We start from the raw sequence: 18,734 nt of genomic DNA on the forward strand, positions 1-18,734 counted from the left end.
ACTTGCCTTTTGAGAGAAACTTTTTCCGCAAACTGAGCAGGAAAAAGGATTTTCACCACTGTGTGTTCTTGTGTGTTCTGTTAAATGTGACTTATGGGAGAAGATTTTACCACAAAATGAGCAAGAAAGAGGTTCTTCAGTGTGTGTTCTTGCATGCTCTGTTAATCGGAACTTTAGAGAAAAGCTTTTGCCACAAACTGAGCAGGAAAAAGGTTTTTCACCACTGTGTGTTCTTGTGTGTTCTGTTAAATTTCCCTTTTGAGAGAAGCATTTTCCACAAACTGAGCAGGAAAAAGGTTTTTCTCCAGTGTGTGTTCTTGTGTGGATTGTAAACGTTGACTTATGCAGGAAGCTTTTGCCACAAACCGAGCAGGAAAAATGTTTTTCTCTACTGTGCGTCTTGTGTGCCTTGTTAAATGTGACTTTACAGAGAACCTTTTGCCACAAACCGAGCAGGAAAAAGGTTTTTCTCCACTGTGCATTCTTGTGTGGATTGTTAAATCAAACTTTCGAGAGAAGCATTTCCCACAAACTGAACAAGAAAAAGGTTTTTCACCACTGTGTGTTTTTCTGTGCCCTTTTAAAGACAGCTTTGAAGTGAATGAGTCAGTGTGACATGCCCTTTCACTTTTAGCTTGCCCATCATCATCATCATCATTAGTATCATCATCGTCATGAGCATCTGATAATGTGTCCTCATTATGTGCTTGTGATGGCCCCCAGTGGTCTTCATCACCTTCTTTTGTCACGTGATGACTTGAACTGCTGCTTGTAGGCTCCGCCCCTCTGTTGTCCTCACTCTCATCCTTGTTTTCATCTTCAGTCTTTATAGGGACAACGTTCACTGGTGACTTGTTGATCTCCTCCTCCTCCTCCTCCTTTTTGATCTGAGTCAAGTCTGGCCCCTCTTTCACAGAACGGAGATCGTTTTCACTGGCGTCTGCAGGACACAAAAAGACAAACACACATTTGGTTTGGTCAAGTCAAAGCTCATGCGGCGACTTTGTCTGATATTGTTTTTACCGTGCTACCTTGACTTGTGCCTGCCGCACACGGAGCAATGCGTGCGACCCCAACTTGGACCGGACCATCGGGGATATTTCACAAAATTACGTCCTACGATGTAAGCCTCCCGTTAGCCGCACAACAGTGATAAACGAGCATTTAAAAAGGAAGCACGTTGCGGCTGATGCCCGATTTCATTTCTGACATAGTCACAGACGTTTCTGGAAGCGAGCTGAAGTTAGCACTCACAGGCTATCGTGTGCGTCTGATGGAACACCTGTTGTGGGACCCTAACATATTGATGCAGACCACTGGGGGCCATCGCAACATAATGTCATTGATAGAATAGGAATCCTTCAAGTGAAATATGTTTACAAGTTTTTCATTTTGCATTTAGAGATAGTTTCATCGTGGGTACTTTTTGCTTCCATTATAATCTGGATCCCGAAAAGAATTAAAGGGGCCCTGGCATCATAGTCGCTATTTATTGCATGATTTACGTGTTTGTTTTTTTACCCAAAATGACATTTATCCTGCTAGTATATTCCGACATTCCCCTTTTTACTTTTTTTAAATACAATTTCTGTTTCTAAATCAAATTTAAAAAAGATTATGTTTGAAGAGACAAAATCCCTACACATAAGCATTAAGCAACAACACTTTCACTCTGACTTTCATGTTGACATATTTGAATAATGACTGTTTATATTAAAGTTATCCAATACATATTCAAATTAGACTAAGATACACCATAATATTATAAGAGTTCCCTGAATTATTTTGTAACTGCAATGATGCTTAACAGCCATAGGGTGTCAGTAATGAGTAACAAAGTAACACAAGACCTCCCACTGATACATCATCATTGTCATTTGGATAAATTATCAAGAACTATGAGTTGTGGGAGAGATGCAAACCACCTGAGCCACAGGAACTTTATTACCAGGAACTAAATGTTCCTGGACTTGTTGGTAGAAAAGGGGGTTGTGACGTTCTCCCTTTTTAAGCCCATAGTCAGACAAAGATGCAGATGCATTCCTTGCAGCATGCGCTTGTTCACTGATGAGATCCGTGCAACCCTGGATGGATGCATTAAATGTATTTTAAATGTTTGGATGGGGTGAAACTTCGCACATATGCACAAAACAGTGCAGAGCCACCGGAGGTTCATTGACTCTCACCCGACCAAGCCAGTACAAAGTTCATAAATAAGACCAATACGGACTTGATTTTTTTTAAAAACTTAATATTTTGTGTTTTATCCACTAAAATTGATCAACCGCCATTTATGTTTTCGCTGCAGTGTGCACATTTTTTAGAGTCGGGCAGAATTCCTTCCGTAAGGAATTGCTTGAACAAGATATAAAAACCAGAAAATGTAAAATGATAAATGAGTTCAAATTTTATACTGGGAAAAACATGGAGTTCACCCCCCAATATTGGTTATTCTTTGGCATTTATTTTCTGCACTGATTTCATTTGGCATAAACAAATGTTCAGCAAACCGACAAGTAAAAGGCAACATTTAAAAATAAAATGGCAATAACCGTGAACGCATGTCCCCAAACAACTTAATGTTGTGATGCACATTTCTAACGATAGAAAGTCGTTCTTGACAAAGCAAATGAGAGTAAGACGTGGACAAACCTGCTTCGTGTAGCACAACACGAGGCTGGTTGCAAACTTCGCCCAGCAGTTGAAAATGTTGCTCGTTCTCTTCTTTTATTCCACGAAGTTCCTCTTTGTACTGGGGTGTAGATTTTTCACACATTTTCAAATGATAATTCCAAAAAATCCGCACTTGATCTCTGCTTGGCGATGAGTCATGTGCCTCTTTTCGTTAGCGGCTAGCTAGCTAACAAGCTAAGCTAACTACGCCGAAAAGGATCAACGAGCGAAGATGAGGTTATCGGGACACAAAGACTTAATGAATTATGTCGTAGTCCTTTAGAATATCAACGGACATCCTGTGAGAATATTACAGTCAGTTCCACACTAAACCAGAAGAATTTAGCGGTGGACTGTTTTTGTTCCTGTGTGGACGGATCGGTGGATGTGGTCGATGTCTTGCGGAAGCTGCGCGCTTGCTAATGACGTCATGCTTTAAGCGCGTATTTTTCAAATATATTTCTTTGCTTCTGTGTTTGTTTTTTCACCTGGCTGTTCTATTTTAATATATATATTTTTATATAATATTTTATTTCGGTTGATTAAAAAAATTAACAAAATAACTAAATTCACGCCACATTGGTGAGTCATCTCTCGCGTCACTTCCGCCTATGCCCCGAGAAGCCTTTGCTGCTCCAGCAGTGGGACGTTTACGATTCTCTGACCGATGCTGCGGTTCACTCGGGCTGCAAGATTGTTTGAATATAATGTCTGCATATACTAGCAGTGCTTCTCAATTATTTCACGCCGGCCCCTACCAAGAAGAAAAAGATTCGCTCCCCCCCACCACCAATTTTTTTTCCGTCTTTGTATCGTGATGTTAGATTGTCAATAAAATATCCCTTAACTAAGCTAAATTGATAAGAAATATAATTTTGAGAATTATTATTGTGAGGATCTCGAAACTCAGTACTCTGTTGTGCAAATATTGATGAGATGATAAATATTTACTCATACGTTTTTTGTAAAATCTTTATTTCAAAAGCAAACCAAACACATTTATTAATACCAAAATCCATGAGATGCATCTAATTTGAAATACTTAGCACCTGCCATGTCACTCAGGATTTTTTCACGCTTGGGAATCTGATAATGTTCTCTTATATGAAACAAATCAGTGCCTACCTTCTGCCAGGGAGTTGTGGGAAGGTCAGCTACCAGCATTGGCTCTTTGACTTGTTTGTGTTGATGTTTTTGGCAAACTTGGCATTTTTTAATCATTTCTTCTCTGTCTTTGTTAATGCCCGGCCAGTAGATGGCTTCTCGTGCTCTTCTCTTACATTTCTCCACTCCCAGGTGTCCTTCGTGAAGACGCTGAAGCATGTCCTTGTGCATAGCTTGTGGAACTACAATCCTGTCCGTCCTCAGCAGGAGGCCGTCCGCCATGCACAACTCCGCTCTCATCGGGTAAAACTGAGGGCAGTTCCCTTTTGACCATCCATTGTTCATACATTGTGACACTTGTTAATGTGAGCCTCAGCCTCCTCCGCCGTAACGCAGTCCTTGATGTCACTGTTAGGGTGCGGCGCTCGGGATAACGCATCAGCAAGCACGATGTATTTTCCAGGCGTGTATATTAGCTCAAAATCATAGCGCTGCAACGTCATCATGCGTTGAATTCTGGGCGTCATGTCATTGAGATTTTTCTTCCTAATTGAAATCAGTGGCTTATGATCAGTCTCTGCTATGAACGTGGGCAGTCCATAAACATACGTGTGAAATTTGCCAAATCCAAACACTAGACCCAGTGACTCCTTTTCGATCTGAGCATAGGGTTTTTCAGTCCCTGACATTGACCTGGATGCATAGGCTACAGGTTGCCATGTGTTTCTCGCCTTTTGCAGCAGTACGGCACATCGCCCATCGACGCTTCAGTGGAAATTTTGGTTGGTTTTGACGGATCAAAGTAGGCAAGGACTGGCTCAGTTGTCAGTTCTCTTTAGATCTTGCCATTCTTTGTCATGTTTTGTCGTCCACTCAAAGACTACGTTGTGATGCAGCAGCTCTCTAAGGGACTTTGTCCTCGACGAGAGGTTTGGAATGAACTTGCCCCGGAAGTTTATCATCCCCATTGCTCGCAGAAGTCCTTTTTTCTCAGTTGGAGCTGGCATGTCCGGCATTGCTTGCACTTTGGTTCTGTCTGGCACCACTCCATCTGCTGTGAGCTTGTCTCCCAAGAATGTCAATTCTGTAACTCCAAACAGACATTTCAGAAATCAGAAATCCCTTTTTTGACATTGTACTCAAGTGTGCAACGAGATTAGAAATTTCTCTCGTTTTAGTTTAAGTCCATTCATTTTAACTCTTTGTAGCAGTTCCTCAAGTCTCTCATTGTGTTCTTGTTCCGTGTTTCCCCACACAACCAAATCATCAATGTACACACGGGTTCCTTCCAGACCTTCTATGATTGACTCCATAGCTCTGTGAAAGATCTCAGGCGCAGACTTTATGCCAAATGGCAGTCTCAGAAAACAGAAACGCCCAAATGGTGTGTTGAAGGTGGTGTACCTGCTGCTTTCGGTGTCCAGCTTCAGCTGCCAAAATCCATGCGATACATCTAATTTGCTGAAGAATTTAGCACCTGCCATGTCACTCAGGATTTCTTCACGGTTGGGAATCTGATAATGTTCTCTTTTAATGTTCTCATTCAGATCTTTGGGGTCGAGGCAAACACGTAACTCTTGGGAGTTCCCCTTTTTAACACACGTGATGGAATTTTCTTCCACTTTCTCTATGACTCCGATCGGTGTCATTCTGCTCAGTTCCTTTTTTAATCTCTCTTTGAGAGGGGCTGGAACTCTTCTGGGGGCATGTACTACAGGTTCAGCATCTTCCTTGAGCTGTATTTTATAAGTGTAAGGTAGCGTCCCTTGTCCTTTGAAGACAGAAAAGTATTTGTTCACTATACTCTTACTACCTTCACTCTGCAACATTTTGTTGTTCTTATTGACATCCTTGCTGTTGATTTGGCAAATTCTTTTTATCAATCCAAGCTCTTCAGACGCCTTGTCTCCAAGGATTGACTCCAGTCCACTTGGCACAATTGTGAACGTTAACTTGTGTTGTCTTCCCTTTGCTGTCACTTTTAGCCTACAACATCCCTTTGTTTTTATTGGCTGATTGTTGTCGGTTTTCAATTTCACGGCCTTGTTAGACGGTTGCGACAGCCAATCAGATCACGAGTTGGTTACAGTGAGCCTTCTCGCTTGCCTTTTGCTGAGGGTGATGAACGCGTTTTGTGATTGGATACTCACTCGTGAGGGGGCAGCGCGATGCCGAATCAACACACCCAAAAGTCGTAACTGGCGACCGTTCGAAAATCTGAAATATATTCTTGCTTTTTTTAAACCACAATGGCCGAAGGAGGGAAAAGCATGGATTTAATTTCAGATCCACATGCAAGGACATTCTCAAGTCGGACCTCATTGGTCTTTCTTCTCCCGCCGAATCCCGTGGCGACTCCTCCTGCTTGTGCTATCCCCCGATGGCCTCTCCTTCGTCCACTGGTCCCGGAGTCATCTCGTCTCGCTCAGCACCTTCTGCTTCTAAAACATTCCATTCTTGCACAACCCCCGCAACCAGTTTCGCTTCACCAGTCACACTCTCAGCATTTTACAATATCACATTTTCATACATTGGATGCAGCAACATCTAATGAACTATGTTAAGCTCAAACTCTTATATTCCTTTAATAGTCAAAAGTATGAAATCCTTTAAGTGTAACCGAAGTTTAGACCATGCTAATGACCAGACACTCAGGAGAGGAATGCAGGAAGATTGGATCACAGCTGCACCACAGGAGGTGTGAACGAGACCCCTCTGAAACAATGGACTTCCATGCCAGGATCACAAAAGTGGCTCCGAGCAGTCCACCCTTTGTTCTGTTTCAGGTTGACTGCCATTTACATTATCCTTTAAGTGGAACCTCGGTTCTCGACCATAATCCGTTCCAGAACCGAATTAAATGCAATAGTTGTCCGCACTACTTTTCTTTTTTTGCTAGTAGCAGCTTTGTTGCTTGCCCTGACCTTCTTTGGAGGCATGATTAGGGGCTAAAACACTTGGCAGCACGTAGCACGTCCGCACGCGACAACAATTGGGCAATTGGCCGCTCAGCATCCCACCCTCGCGTACGCACTCACGCGTCATACCGGCGTTCGAACTCCGATGTTTGTTCGAACTGCGAAGCAAGAATTTCTCTTTTTTTTTGTTCGAACTCCGATTTGTTCGACCTCAGAGTCGTTCGAGAACCGAGGTTCCACTGTATTATTTGTCCAGCCGTGGTGTCATAAATGATGGTATTTTGATGGGGATTCATTCAAGTTGGACAAAGTAGGACTTCACTGAAGGCACAGGTACGACATGCACTGAAGTAACTTAAAAAGTAAAAGTAAAGAAATTATGATTGCTTAAGAATGTGCAAGAAAGAAAAATGTTGATAATGATATTTTCCAGGAGGTATTTATTTCTTTGTTGTTTATTCATTCAATTCTATACTTATTTCAATATTTGAGTATTATTTTTCTTTCAATATGTCGTATATTTTGTCTTTGAAGTGTGGGTCCTTGCTGCCTTCAGGAGAGGCAGCCGAAGAAGGCTGGATTGGTGATGGAAAAGAACTGGTTCAAAAAAGATTTTTTTCTCGTCACATGCTGATGTCAAAAGAAGTCTCCCCAAAATCGTGTGCGTGTGTGCGCTCCGGCACGTGCGAGCCCCCTCTCAGACATTCCCTTCTTACAGGGAATGCCCAAATAGGACATGAATATCTAATTTTCCCTTGTTGCATATGCATTCCCATCACGCTAGTCTTCGGGATTTCCCTCCAAAAGTCCCCCAGAGGGAGAGCAGATGCGTCTCCCCTTTGATACGACCAGTCTACGAGTGACCACCTTAAATTAAATACCCTGGAAGGTCACTGACCTGGCGAGAGAATTGCCCCCACCATAAACAATGCTCAGGCCTATTTTCTCTCAGGGCAGTATCTGGTTACATCGGAACTTCAGAACCAAGACTGGTCACTTCTGTGAGCTCCAATCCCTTCATAGTTTCATAAAGAGAATTACTTCCCATATCTAAATTAGGCCATTTAAAAATACAGTTTTTTTTTAAAATTTCAATGTATATTTCAATTGCTTATATAATACTACAATATTTATTCAATTATTTTAATATGCAAAATTATATCAATATTAAATTAAACCTTTTTATTTCACTCTTGAATATTTCTGAACAAATTTGTTCATTGGAATAAGTATGCAATTTAAATTATTCCATCCATCCAGCCATTTTCTGCCGCTCATCCAGGGTCGGGTTATTGAATTAATTTTTTTGTATTTTTTATAATTCAAGATTTATTTCAAGATCAGGATTCTTCTCAATGAGTTCAATATTTATAAAATGTTTCTATATTTGTTATTAATTGAATTAAGTCTGTATGTGATTTTCAATTTTACATTTTAATATTTACCTATTTCACTATATAAATAATCCAATCTATAAAAAATATAATAAAGCATGAACAAAAATATTTGGTATATTTGACAAAATTATAGTTTTTTTCCGAAGTGAGATTCTGCTTCGCAACAAACCCCAAACGATTGATAGAGCTCAACCTGGAAAGAGGTTTTAGCTAGTCAGAAATTTATTCAGAAAGCGAAATATTGAATGTATGTGAGGGGACATTTGAAGAGTTTGAATTTTGTTCAATGGACCATACATATACGAGCCAGCCAAACACAGCGAGAAAACCAGCGCTGACTCCAGTCGCCATCAAGTTGCCAACTCCTGACATACCAAAACCTTTGAGAGAAACTGAGACTATTTGCATTTCTCCTTCTGGCTCTTTTTATAGTTCAACTTATTGTTCTCTTTTTCACCTTTTCACACAGTGTAATGAAAGCCAGTTGAGCAAGTGGAACAAGTGATTTTATTGATGATAGTGGAAGGCACCGATTTCAGAAGCACCGTTTCTTCTCACAACTTTTCCATTAAGTACGATTAAAAAGACAACTGAAAAAGCATAATGTTAACAAATGTTGTTCCAGGCAAAGACAATTAATTTCATTAATAATGTTTGATATGAAAACAAAAAAAAATCATCACTCAGGGACAACGGATGCAAATTAGCCATTGGCTATAATCTGGCATATTTACAGGAAACAGTTTGATTAATATGCACAGTCCCTGTATACTTTCGAAAATAAAAACAAATACAAAAACGCAGACACAATGGTTCTTCTGGCACGGATCACACGCTTAATGTCAATAAAAAAGCTTTGCAAAATTCAATATCATATTTTATTTAAAATCACATTTATATCTTACCACAAAGAGTCAGTTCCTTCAGTTTTTTGTTTTCTTTTTTTTAAGCTTCAAGGATCGCTGCTTTTCTCACCAGCACAATTGTGACTCTCCGCATGCTGTTTAGTGGAGAATTTTTTAGCACAAACGCTGCAACTGAATGGCTTGTCTCCACTGTGTGTTCTTGTGTGGTTTCGTAAATGCGACTTTTGAGAGAAACTTTTTCCACAAACTGAGCAGGAAAAAGGTTTTTCACCACTGTGTATTCTTGTGTGACTTGTTAAACTTGATTTTAGAGAAAAGTTTTTACCACAAACCAAGCAGGAAAATGTTTTTTCTCCAGTGTGTGTTCTTGTGTGGCGTGTTAAACCTTCCTTTTGAGAGAAGCATTTTCCACAAACTGAGCAAGAAAAAGATTTTTCACCACTGTGTGTTCTTGTGTGAATTATTAAATGAGACTTTCGAGAGAAAGTCTTGCCACAAACTGAGCAGGAAAAAGGTTTTTCATCACTGTGTGTTCTTCTATGGTTTGTTAAAGTTGAATTTTGAGAGAAGCTTTTGCCACAAACTGAGCAGGAAAAAGGTTTTTCGCCACTGTGCTTTCTTGTGTGACTTGTTAAATTTGATTTTAGAGAAAAGTTTTTACCACAAACCAAGCAGGAAAATGGTTTTTCTCCAGTGTGTGTTCTTGTGTGAATTATCAAATGAGACTTTCGAGAGCAACTCTTGCCACAAACTGAGCAGGAAAAAGGGTTTTCTCCACTGTGAGTTCTTGTGTGGTATTTTAAACTTGATTTTAGATCAAAGCTTTTTCCACAAACCAAGCAGGAAAATGTTTTTTCTCCAGTGTGTGTTCTTGTGTGAGTTATTAAATGAGACTTTCGAGAGCATCTCTTGCCACAAACTGAGCATGAAAAAGGTTTTTCTCCACTGTGAGTTCTTGTGTGGATTGTTAAATCAAACTTTTGAGAGAAGCTTTTGCCACAAACTGGGCAAGAAAAAGGTTTTTCACCACTGTGTGTTCTTGTGTGGCTTGTTAAATTTGCCTTATGAGAGAAGCATTTTCCACAAACTGAGCAGGAAAAAGATTTTTCACCACTGTGTGTTCTTGTGTGGATTGTTAATTGAAACTTTCCAGAGAAACTCTTGCCACAAACTGAGCAGGAAAATGGTTTTTCTCCAGTGTGTGTTCTTGTGTGAATTATTAAATGAGACTTTTGAGAGAATCCTTGGCCACAAACTGAGCAGGAAAAAGGGTTTTCTCCAGTGTGTGTGCCTGTGTGGCATTTTAAACTTGATTTTCGAGAAAAGCTTTTACCACAAACCAAGCAGGAAAATGGTTTTTCTCCAGTGTGTGTTCTTGTGTGAATTATTAAATGAGACTTTCGAGAGAATCCTTGGCCACAAACTGAGCAGGAAAAAGGGTTTTCTCCAGTGTGTGTTCTTGTGTGGTATTTTAAACTTGATTTTAGAGAAAAGCTTTTACCACAAACCAAGCAGGAAAATGTTTTTTCTCCAGTGTGTGCTCTTGTGTGGCTTGTTAAATTTGCCTTATGAGAGAAGCATTTTCCACAAACTGAGCAGGAAAAAGGTTTTTCTCCAGTGTGTGTTCTTGTGTGCGTTTTTAAACTTGACTTTTGAGAGAAACTCTTGCCACAAACTGAGCAGGAAAAAGGTTTTTCTCCATTGTGTGTTCTTGTGTGACAAGTTAAATTTGACTTTACAGAGAAGCGTCTACCACAAACTGAGCAGGAAAAAGGTTTTTCTCCACTGTGTATTCTTTTGTGTGCTATTAACCTTGCCTTTTCAGAGAAACCTTTTCCGCAAAATGAGCAGGAAAAATGTTTATCTCCACTGTGTGTTCTTGTGTGCCTTACAAAATGAGACTTTCGAGAGAAGCTTTTGCCACAAACCGAGCAGGAAAAAGGGTTTTCACCACTGTGTGTTTTTCTGTGCCCTTTTAAAGACAGCTTTGAAGTGAATGAGTCAGTGTGACATGCCCTTTCACCTTTGGCTTGCCCACCGTCAACGTCATCATCGTCATGAGCGTCTAATGTGTCCTCATTATGTACTTGTGATGGCCCCCAGTGGTCTTCATCACCTTCTGTTGTCACGTGATGACTTGAGCTGCTGCTTGGAGGCTCCGCCCCTCTGTTGTCCTCACTTACATTCTTTTTTTCATCTTCAGTCTTTATAGGGACAACATTCACTGGTGACTTGTTGATCTCCTCCTCCTCCTCCTTTTTGATGTGAGTCAAATCTGGCTCCTCTTTCACAGAACAGAGATCGTTTTCACAGACGTCTGCAGGACACAAAAAGACAAATTTGGTTTGGTCAAGTCAAATCTCAGGCGGCGACTTTGTCTTATTTTCTACCGTGCTACCTTGACTTGTGCCTGCCGCACACGGAGCAATGCGTGCGACCCCGATTTGGACCGGACCATGGGGGCATTTCACAAAATTACGTCCTACGATGTAAACCGCCCTATAGCAGCACAACTGTGATAAACGAGCATTTAAAAAGGAAGCACGTTGCGGTTGATGCCCGATTTCATTCCTGAATTAGTCACAGACGTTTCTGGAAGCGAGCTGAAGTTCGCACACACAGGCTATTGTGTGCGTCTGATGGAACACCTGTTGTGGAACCCTAATTTATTAATGGGGGCCACTGGGGGCCATCGCAACATAATGACATTGATAGAAAAGAAATCCTTCAAGTGAAATATGTTTACAAGTATTTCTGTTAGGTTCGCCGGTCGGCGAGGAGGGGGTGGACCCAAAATGCGAGGAAGCCGGGATTAGGGTAACTTAAAGGGAATTTATTCAACAAAACGAAACCAAAAGGCAACAAGGTACTAGGGACAAAATAACAAAACAATGAGGACGAACAAGGGCGCAACAGGACAGAACCTCTCTCCCCCTCTCTCGCCCCTCTCTCTCTCCACAGGCTCCAGTTCCCAGCCTCATCAGACAACCACCACTTCCTCCTGCTCAGCCTTGTTCCTCACAACATCTCAGGTGAAGAACCAGCTGAGGAAGATGAAGGCGAGGAAGGCGGCAGGCCCAGATGGGATCAGCTCCCAGCTCCTCAAATCCTGCGCAGACCAGCTGTGTGGAATCGTCCAGCACATGTTCAACCTGAGCCTGAAGCTGGGAGAGTCCCCCAGCTGTGGAAAACATCCTGCCTGGACAGCCCATCCGAAGGAGCTCAACAACTTCAGACCAGTGGCGCTGACGTCTCATCTGATGAAGACCCTGGAGAGACTGGTCCTCGTCCATCTGCGCCCCCCGGTCAGCTCCTCAATGGACCCACTCCAGTTTGCATACCAGCCTGGCATCAGTGTGGATGATGCCATCATCTACCTGCTCCACACTTCACTCTTCCACCTGGAGAAGGCGGGGGGCACGGTGAGGATCATGTTCTTTGATTTCTCAAGTGCTTTCAACACCATCCAGCCCGCCTTATTGGGAGACAAGCTGGAGCAGGCGGGAGTGGCCCACCACCTCATCACATGGATTCACGACTACCTCACAAACCGGCCACAGTACGTGAGAACACAGGACTGTGTGTCTGACGTGCTCCTCTGCAGCACGGGAGCGCCGCAGGGAACTGTGCTGGCTCCCTTCCTGTTCACCCTCTACACCTCGGACTACAAATACAATTCCACAACCTGTCACCTGCAGAAGTTCTCTGATGACTCTGCGATTGTCGGCCTCATCACTGACGATGACGATCGGGAGTACAGAGGGGTTACGCAGGGGTTCGTGGACTGGTGTCAGCAGAACCGCCTCCAAATCAACGCTGGGAAATCCAAAGAGCTGGTGGTGGATTTCCGCAAGCGTAGGCACTCTCCACCTGCACCAGTGAATATCCAGGGAACAGACGTTGAGAGGGTCTCAACTTACAAGTACCTGGGTGTTCATCTGAACAATAAACTGGACTGGAGCGACAACACAGACGCTCTCTATAGGAAGGGTCAGAACAGACTCTTCCTACTCAGGCGGCTGAGGTCCTTTGGCGTTCGGGGAACACTCCTCAGGAACTTCTATGACTCGGTGGTTTCATCAGTCATCTTCTATGGAGTGGTCTCCTGGGCAGGAGGCATCTCGGGCCGAGACAAAAAGAGACTGGACAAACTGGTGAGGAGGGCCAGCTCTGTCCTGGGCTGCTCCCTGGACTCTGTGGACTCAGTGGGTGGCAGAAGGATGACGGCAAAACTGTCATCAATGCTGGACAACCCAGCCCACCCACTCAATGACACTCTGAGAACACTTTACAGCTCCTTCAGTGATAGACTTTTACACCCTCGCTGTACCAAAGAGAGATTTCGCCGCTCCTTCCTGCCTACTGCTGTCAGACTTTTTAACAAGAACATTGGGTCAGGCCTACAAACAGGAGGGCATTAGTGCAATTGTGCAGTCCTAGGATGCAATATTAACTACTACTGTACTTTCAGCCAAGGGTGTACTTAAACAACGACCAATGATGTATTTTGTTTACCATTACAGTATTCTTATTACTGTACTTCTATCACTGTAGTATTTCTACCATTGCAGGATGTTCACTATTGCAGTACTTTTATCCTTGCAGTACTTTTATAATTGCAGTATTCCTATCATTGCAGTACTTTTACTATTACAGTACTTTTACCATTGCAGTACTTTTATAATTACGGTATTTCCCATCATTGCGGTACTTTTACTATTACAATACTTCATCATTGCAGTATTTTTCCATCGTTGAAGTACTTCTACCATTATAGTACTTTTATCATTGCAGTATATTTTATCATTGCAGTACTTTTACCATTACAGTCCTTTTATCATTGCAGTATTTTCTATCATTGCAGTACTTTCTTGTCATTTCAGTACTCTCACCATTACAGTACTTTTATCAGTGTAATATCTTTCTCATTGCAGTATTTTCAATCATTCAGTAGTTTTTATCATTACAGTGTTTTCCCCCTCTGTATAATGGACAGGCATTAGGAGTGTTTCCTTACACTTAGATACGTTTATACTGTGTATATTTGCATGCTTTTTATGAATGTCTGCTGCTAATGTTATACATTAACGGCTACATTACGCCGCCGACTCTGTGTGATCTATATCTTTGCTGCTGTAACACTTCAAATTTCCCCATTGTGGGACTAATAAAGGACATCTTTATCTTTACCTTTATTAAGAGATAGAACTAAATGTTCCGGGGCTTGTTGGTGGAAAAGGGCATTGTGACGGTCTCCCTTTTTAAGCCCATAGTAAGCCAAAGATGCAGATGCATTCCTTGCAGCATGCGCTTCGTCACTGATGAGATCCGTGCAACCTTGGATGGATGCATTAAATGTATTTTAAATGTTTGGATGAAGTGAAACTATGCACACGTGCACAAGACAGTGCAGGGCCACCTGAGGTTCATTGACCGAGCCAGTACAAAGTTGATAAATAAGACCAATACGTACTTGATTTTTTTTTTTAAAAAAACGTCATCCCTTGTGTTTCATCCACTAAAATTCATCAACCGCCATTGATCTTTTTTCCGCAGTGTGCACAGTTTTTGTCAAAAACGAGACAAGCCTTCATAAATGAATCACCCAGCCAAGATTGTCTTTGTCACTTGCGAGGAGCAGTCCACCAAAGAGAAAAGCTTTCCCGCTCCTTTGCGGCGTTTTATTGAAGCACAGCAAAGCAATTTGTATATGCAAACTCATAAAGAATGGAAAAACATGAACACTTTGACTTCATCACACCCGTCCACACGCTTCCTGTTGTTCGAACGGTTTCAGCTTACAAGACATGTTTGGGTCACACTTCTGTTCAATGCGAGCTAAACGGTTTCCAGTTAAACACGGTTTGTGCATCTGTTTTTGTGGCTTCCTGCTACAGAATTGGTGATGGAAAGAACCTCTCTGACACAGCCATTTTGGTTTGAAAAAAGATTTTATTCTCGTCACATGCTGATGTCAAAAGAAGTCTCCCCAAAAAGAAAAAAGGGAAAGGTGTCCCCTCTCTGTGGCCTTCCCTTCTTAGAGGGAATGGCCACACCGGACATGAATATTGAAGGTTTGTATTACGATTGCTGGCATTATTTTAAACACTTACGGGACAGAAGGTCAATTATTTAATTTAGCAGGTTCATATTTACTGAATATGTTTGACATTGATTAAACAAAAAGCATTTCTCAAATGAAAGTAGAAGTACAGTGCATCGATAAGATTGACTGGGATTGTAGTCATGGTGTTTACTGATGCATTCATATGCTAAATTTATATCCATCCATCCATCCATTATCTAGACCGCTTCTCCTCACTAGGGTCACGGGGGGTGCTGGAGCCTATCCCAGCTGTCTTCGGGCAGTAGGCGGGGGACACCCTGAACTGGTTGCCAGCCAATTGCAGGGCATAAATTTATATGACTTAGTTTAAATGCAAGACCTCAAAATTGCACACATAGTATTTTCATGACCCACACTCTCATTCAGAACAAACAGATTCAGTCTGCTCAGGTCAAACTGATGACACCCCAGATAGTACTTCATGGACAAATACGACAAAACACATTCTCCACATAGGCCATAGAAGATAGAAACATATCAAGTTGGGCAGGGGAGGACGTCACAGGGACGCGATCAGGAACACCAAAAATACATAATTTGATCTGTGAAAACATACAACACACAATCTGTACACTGACGAGATTACAGGGGAATGTGAGCAGGAGAGACGGAGAGACTGCCTGAGAAGGTCAGCCTTGGAACGTGGGAAGGAGCAAGGACGACCGATTCAACCTACATGACCCTTGACATAAAAAACCTCCTATAAAATGTGAGGCTGGGCTGAGATCAGCGCGACATTTTTTCGATTGTACTCGTCTGAGTACAGTTTCTCATGAGATTAAGAAAAAGCCACCCAGATATCTGTCTTTGTACTATTTCCTGAACTCCAAAAATCGAAGAAACTAAAATATCGCAACTATAATCAGCTGTTGTTGAGTCTTTATTTGACCCTATTCTTCTTGAGTACAAAAAAATAACACGCATTGGAGTAAGTTTGGCTTTCAAGATTCATTTCCTAAATGTTTCTAATTTTCTCGGTGGCTAAACTCCAACAGTGGATATAAAAATACACTACATCTGTCAGCCTAGTTTAAAAACCACAATATGTAAAATGTTAAATTAACAGTTCAAAATTTATACTGGGAAAAACATGGAGTTCACCCCCCACTATTGGTTATTCTTTGGCATTTATTGTCTGCACTGATTTTATTTGGCATAAACAAATGTTCAGCAAACTGGCAAGTAAAAGGCAATATTTAAAAATAAAACGGCAATAACCTTGAACGATTTCCCCAAACAACTTAATGTTGCGATGCATATTTTTAACGATAGAAAGTCGTTCTTGACAAAGCAAATGAGTAAGACGTGTACAAACCTGCTTCGTGTAGCACAACAGGAGGCTGCTTGTTAACTTCGCCCAGCAGTCGAAGATGTTGCTCGTTCTCTTCTTTTATCCCACAAAGTTCCTCTTTGTACTTGGGTGTCGTTATTTCACACATTTTCAAATGATAATTCCAAAAAATCCGCACTCGATCTCTGCTTGGCGATGAGTCATGTGTTTCTTTTTGTTAGCGGATAGCTAGCTAACAAGCTAAGCTAACTACGCCGAAAAGCATCAACGAGATTATCGGGACACAAAGACTTAATGAATTATGTCGTCGTCCTTTAGAGTAGCACTGGAAATCCTGCGAGAAAATTACAGTCAGTTCCACACTAAATCAGAAGAATTTAGCGGTGGTTGTTTTTATTTCGGTGTGGACGGATCGGTGGATGTGGTCGAGGCCCTTCGGAAGCTGCGCGCTTGCTAATGACGTCATGCTTTAAGCACGTATTTTTTAAATATATTTCTTTACCTCTGCGTTTGTTTTTTACCCCTGGCTGTTCTATTTTAATATATATTTTATATATTTTAATTCGGTTGATAAAAAAAACAACTAAATTAACGCCACATCGGCGAGTCATCTCTCGCGTCACTTCCGCCTATGCCCCGAGAAGCCGCTGCTGTTCCAGCAGTGGGACGTTCAAGTTTCTCCTACCGAACTTGCAACAATGCTGTGGTTCAATCGGGCTGCAAGATTCTATGAATATAATGTCTGCATATACTAGCAGTGCTTCTCAATTATTTCACGCCCGCCCCTACCAAGAAGAAAAAGATTCGCGCCCCCACCACCATTTTTTTTCTGTCTTTGTATATTGATGTTAGATTGTCAATAAAATATCCCTTTAACTAAGCTAAATTGATAAGAAATACAATTTCGAAAACGATTATCGCAAGCATCTCGAAACTCAGTACTCTGTTGTCCAAATATTGATGAGATGATAAATATTTACTAATATTTGTTTATGTGATAAAACTTTATTAACATTAACAAACCAAACACAGTTATTAATACGTACAAAATATAGAAAAGACAAAAAGAAGAGCCAGGGCGATTTTAAACAAAACATCTATATAAATTACAAAGCAACAGCTTTAGTATGTATACGCGACATTTTTTTTTTTTTTTAATTTATGGTTACTATGTGGCAGTCGGAATGAACACACACAAATATCAAGTTGCACAATATCTATCAGCAGCCATGTCTGATGTGTCAAATTGGCTAGAACGTTCTCACTTACATCTTAATGTATCAAAGACTGTCTGTATGTTCTTTTCAATTAGGAGGTGTGCTGATACAAATCCTCACGTATATGTGCAAGGAACGAAAATTGCGGTTGTACAAGAGTTTAAATATCTAGGTTTCATGTTGGACTCGCAGTTACAGATTAGGCAACAAATAGAAAGATTAATGAATCACATGAAACTTAATCTCTCTAACTTTAGATATATTAGGAATAATTTAACTCTCGATTCATCCAAACTATTTTTAAATGCCATAATAATGTCACATATGACTTATTGTCTAACTAGTTGGGCAATGGCATGTAAAACCACACTTAAGCCTGTTGAAATTGCATACAAACAGTCCTTGAAAATCTTGGATAAAAACCCGAACACATACCACCACTGTCAAATTCTGAAGAAATATGAACTCCTGAGCTGGGAAAACATACAAAAATATTCTGATTGTATTCTTGTGTATAAAATTCTCAATGGTTTGGCTCCACCTCCACTAAATAAATATGTGCAGAGTCTAGAGGTGACTGTACAGTTCCATTCAGAAAAAGTACCTTTGGCCAGTCACTGTTCTCATACAGAGCATCTCACACCTGGAACACAATACCAAATGCCGTACGAGACTTACCCACTCTCACTTCCTTTGGTAAACACCTAAAAACCTGGCTTCTAGAGAATCAAGTCTCTAATCATATTTCTTCTCAGTTTACATACAGTTACATACATACATACATCTAATCTCGTTGCACACTCGAGTACAATGACAATAAAGGGATTTCTATTCTATTCTATTACCATTGAGTAGGAAACCCTCTGTTTGTAATTTATGTTTGTGAATATGTGTACTGGCCTCACAGAACCTTTTTGCTAACCAGTTAGTTAAACACCTCCACACAATCAGTCACTGACGCCAGGATGGGTTTAGACCTTCTCTTTATATGGCAGGTGTGAAACTGAAACAATAGAAATCCCTTTATTGTCATTGTACTCAAGTGTGCAACGAGACGAAACAAACACATCACAGCGGCACAGTCAGCAATGCAAATAGTTCACATCCTAATTTGCGATTTACAAACTCTACGAATTAACAT

The 18,734-nt window shown here is 41.1% G+C and overlaps 2 protein-coding genes and 1 long non-coding RNA gene across 3 annotated transcripts in view; 1 reads left to right on the forward strand and 2 right to left on the reverse strand.

Annotated features, from left to right (window-relative positions):
• LOC148341624 (uncharacterized) overlaps positions 1-3,050 on the reverse strand; it is a 7,879-nt gene extending 4,829 nt beyond the window's left edge. Inside the window, exons 1-2 of the mRNA XM_088289075.1 lie at positions 2,653-3,050; positions 737-940 (exon numbers count right to left, since the gene is read on the reverse strand). Of these exons, the coding sequence (XP_088145201.1) occupies positions 737-940; positions 2,653-2,776 (328 nt within the window). The 5' untranslated portion in view covers positions 2,777-3,050. The remainder of the gene's footprint in view (positions 1-736; positions 941-2,652) is intronic.
• Positions 1-18,734, forward strand: part of LOC148341616 (uncharacterized) — a 287,045-nt gene that overhangs the window by 202,355 nt on the left and 65,956 nt on the right. The gene's annotated exons all lie outside the window — the stretch shown is intronic.
• LOC148341625 (uncharacterized) lies at positions 8,644-16,801 on the reverse strand. The gene is made up of 2 exons (XM_088289074.1): positions 16,401-16,801; positions 8,644-11,275 (listed from the first exon to the last, which is right to left on the reverse strand). The coding sequence occupies exons 1-2, from the start codon at positions 16,522-16,524 to the stop codon at positions 9,045-9,047; spliced, it is 2,355 nt and encodes a 784-aa protein (XP_088145200.1). The 5' UTR covers positions 16,525-16,801; the 3' UTR covers positions 8,644-9,044.

Source organism: Idiotropiscis lumnitzeri, chromosome 2 (genome assembly GCF_059441095.1).
Source record: "Idiotropiscis lumnitzeri isolate Australia: NSW breed Sydney's pygmy pipehorse chromosome 2, RoL_Ilum_1.0, whole genome shotgun sequence".
Lineage (NCBI taxonomy): Eukaryota > Metazoa > Chordata > Actinopteri > Syngnathiformes > Syngnathidae > Idiotropiscis > Idiotropiscis lumnitzeri.

What these genes read in the sequence shown, in the direction of transcription:
- LOC148341625 (XM_088289074.1), bottom strand. Translation starts at nt 16,524, where the DNA reads ATGTGTGAAATAACGACACCCAAGTACAAAGAGGAACTTTGTGGGATA. An exon ending in TGTTGTGCTACACGAAGCAG is followed by an intron (nt 11,276 to 16,400) that starts GTTTGTACACGT and finishes TGTGTCCTGCAG; the next exon opens with ACGTCTGTGAAAACGATCTC.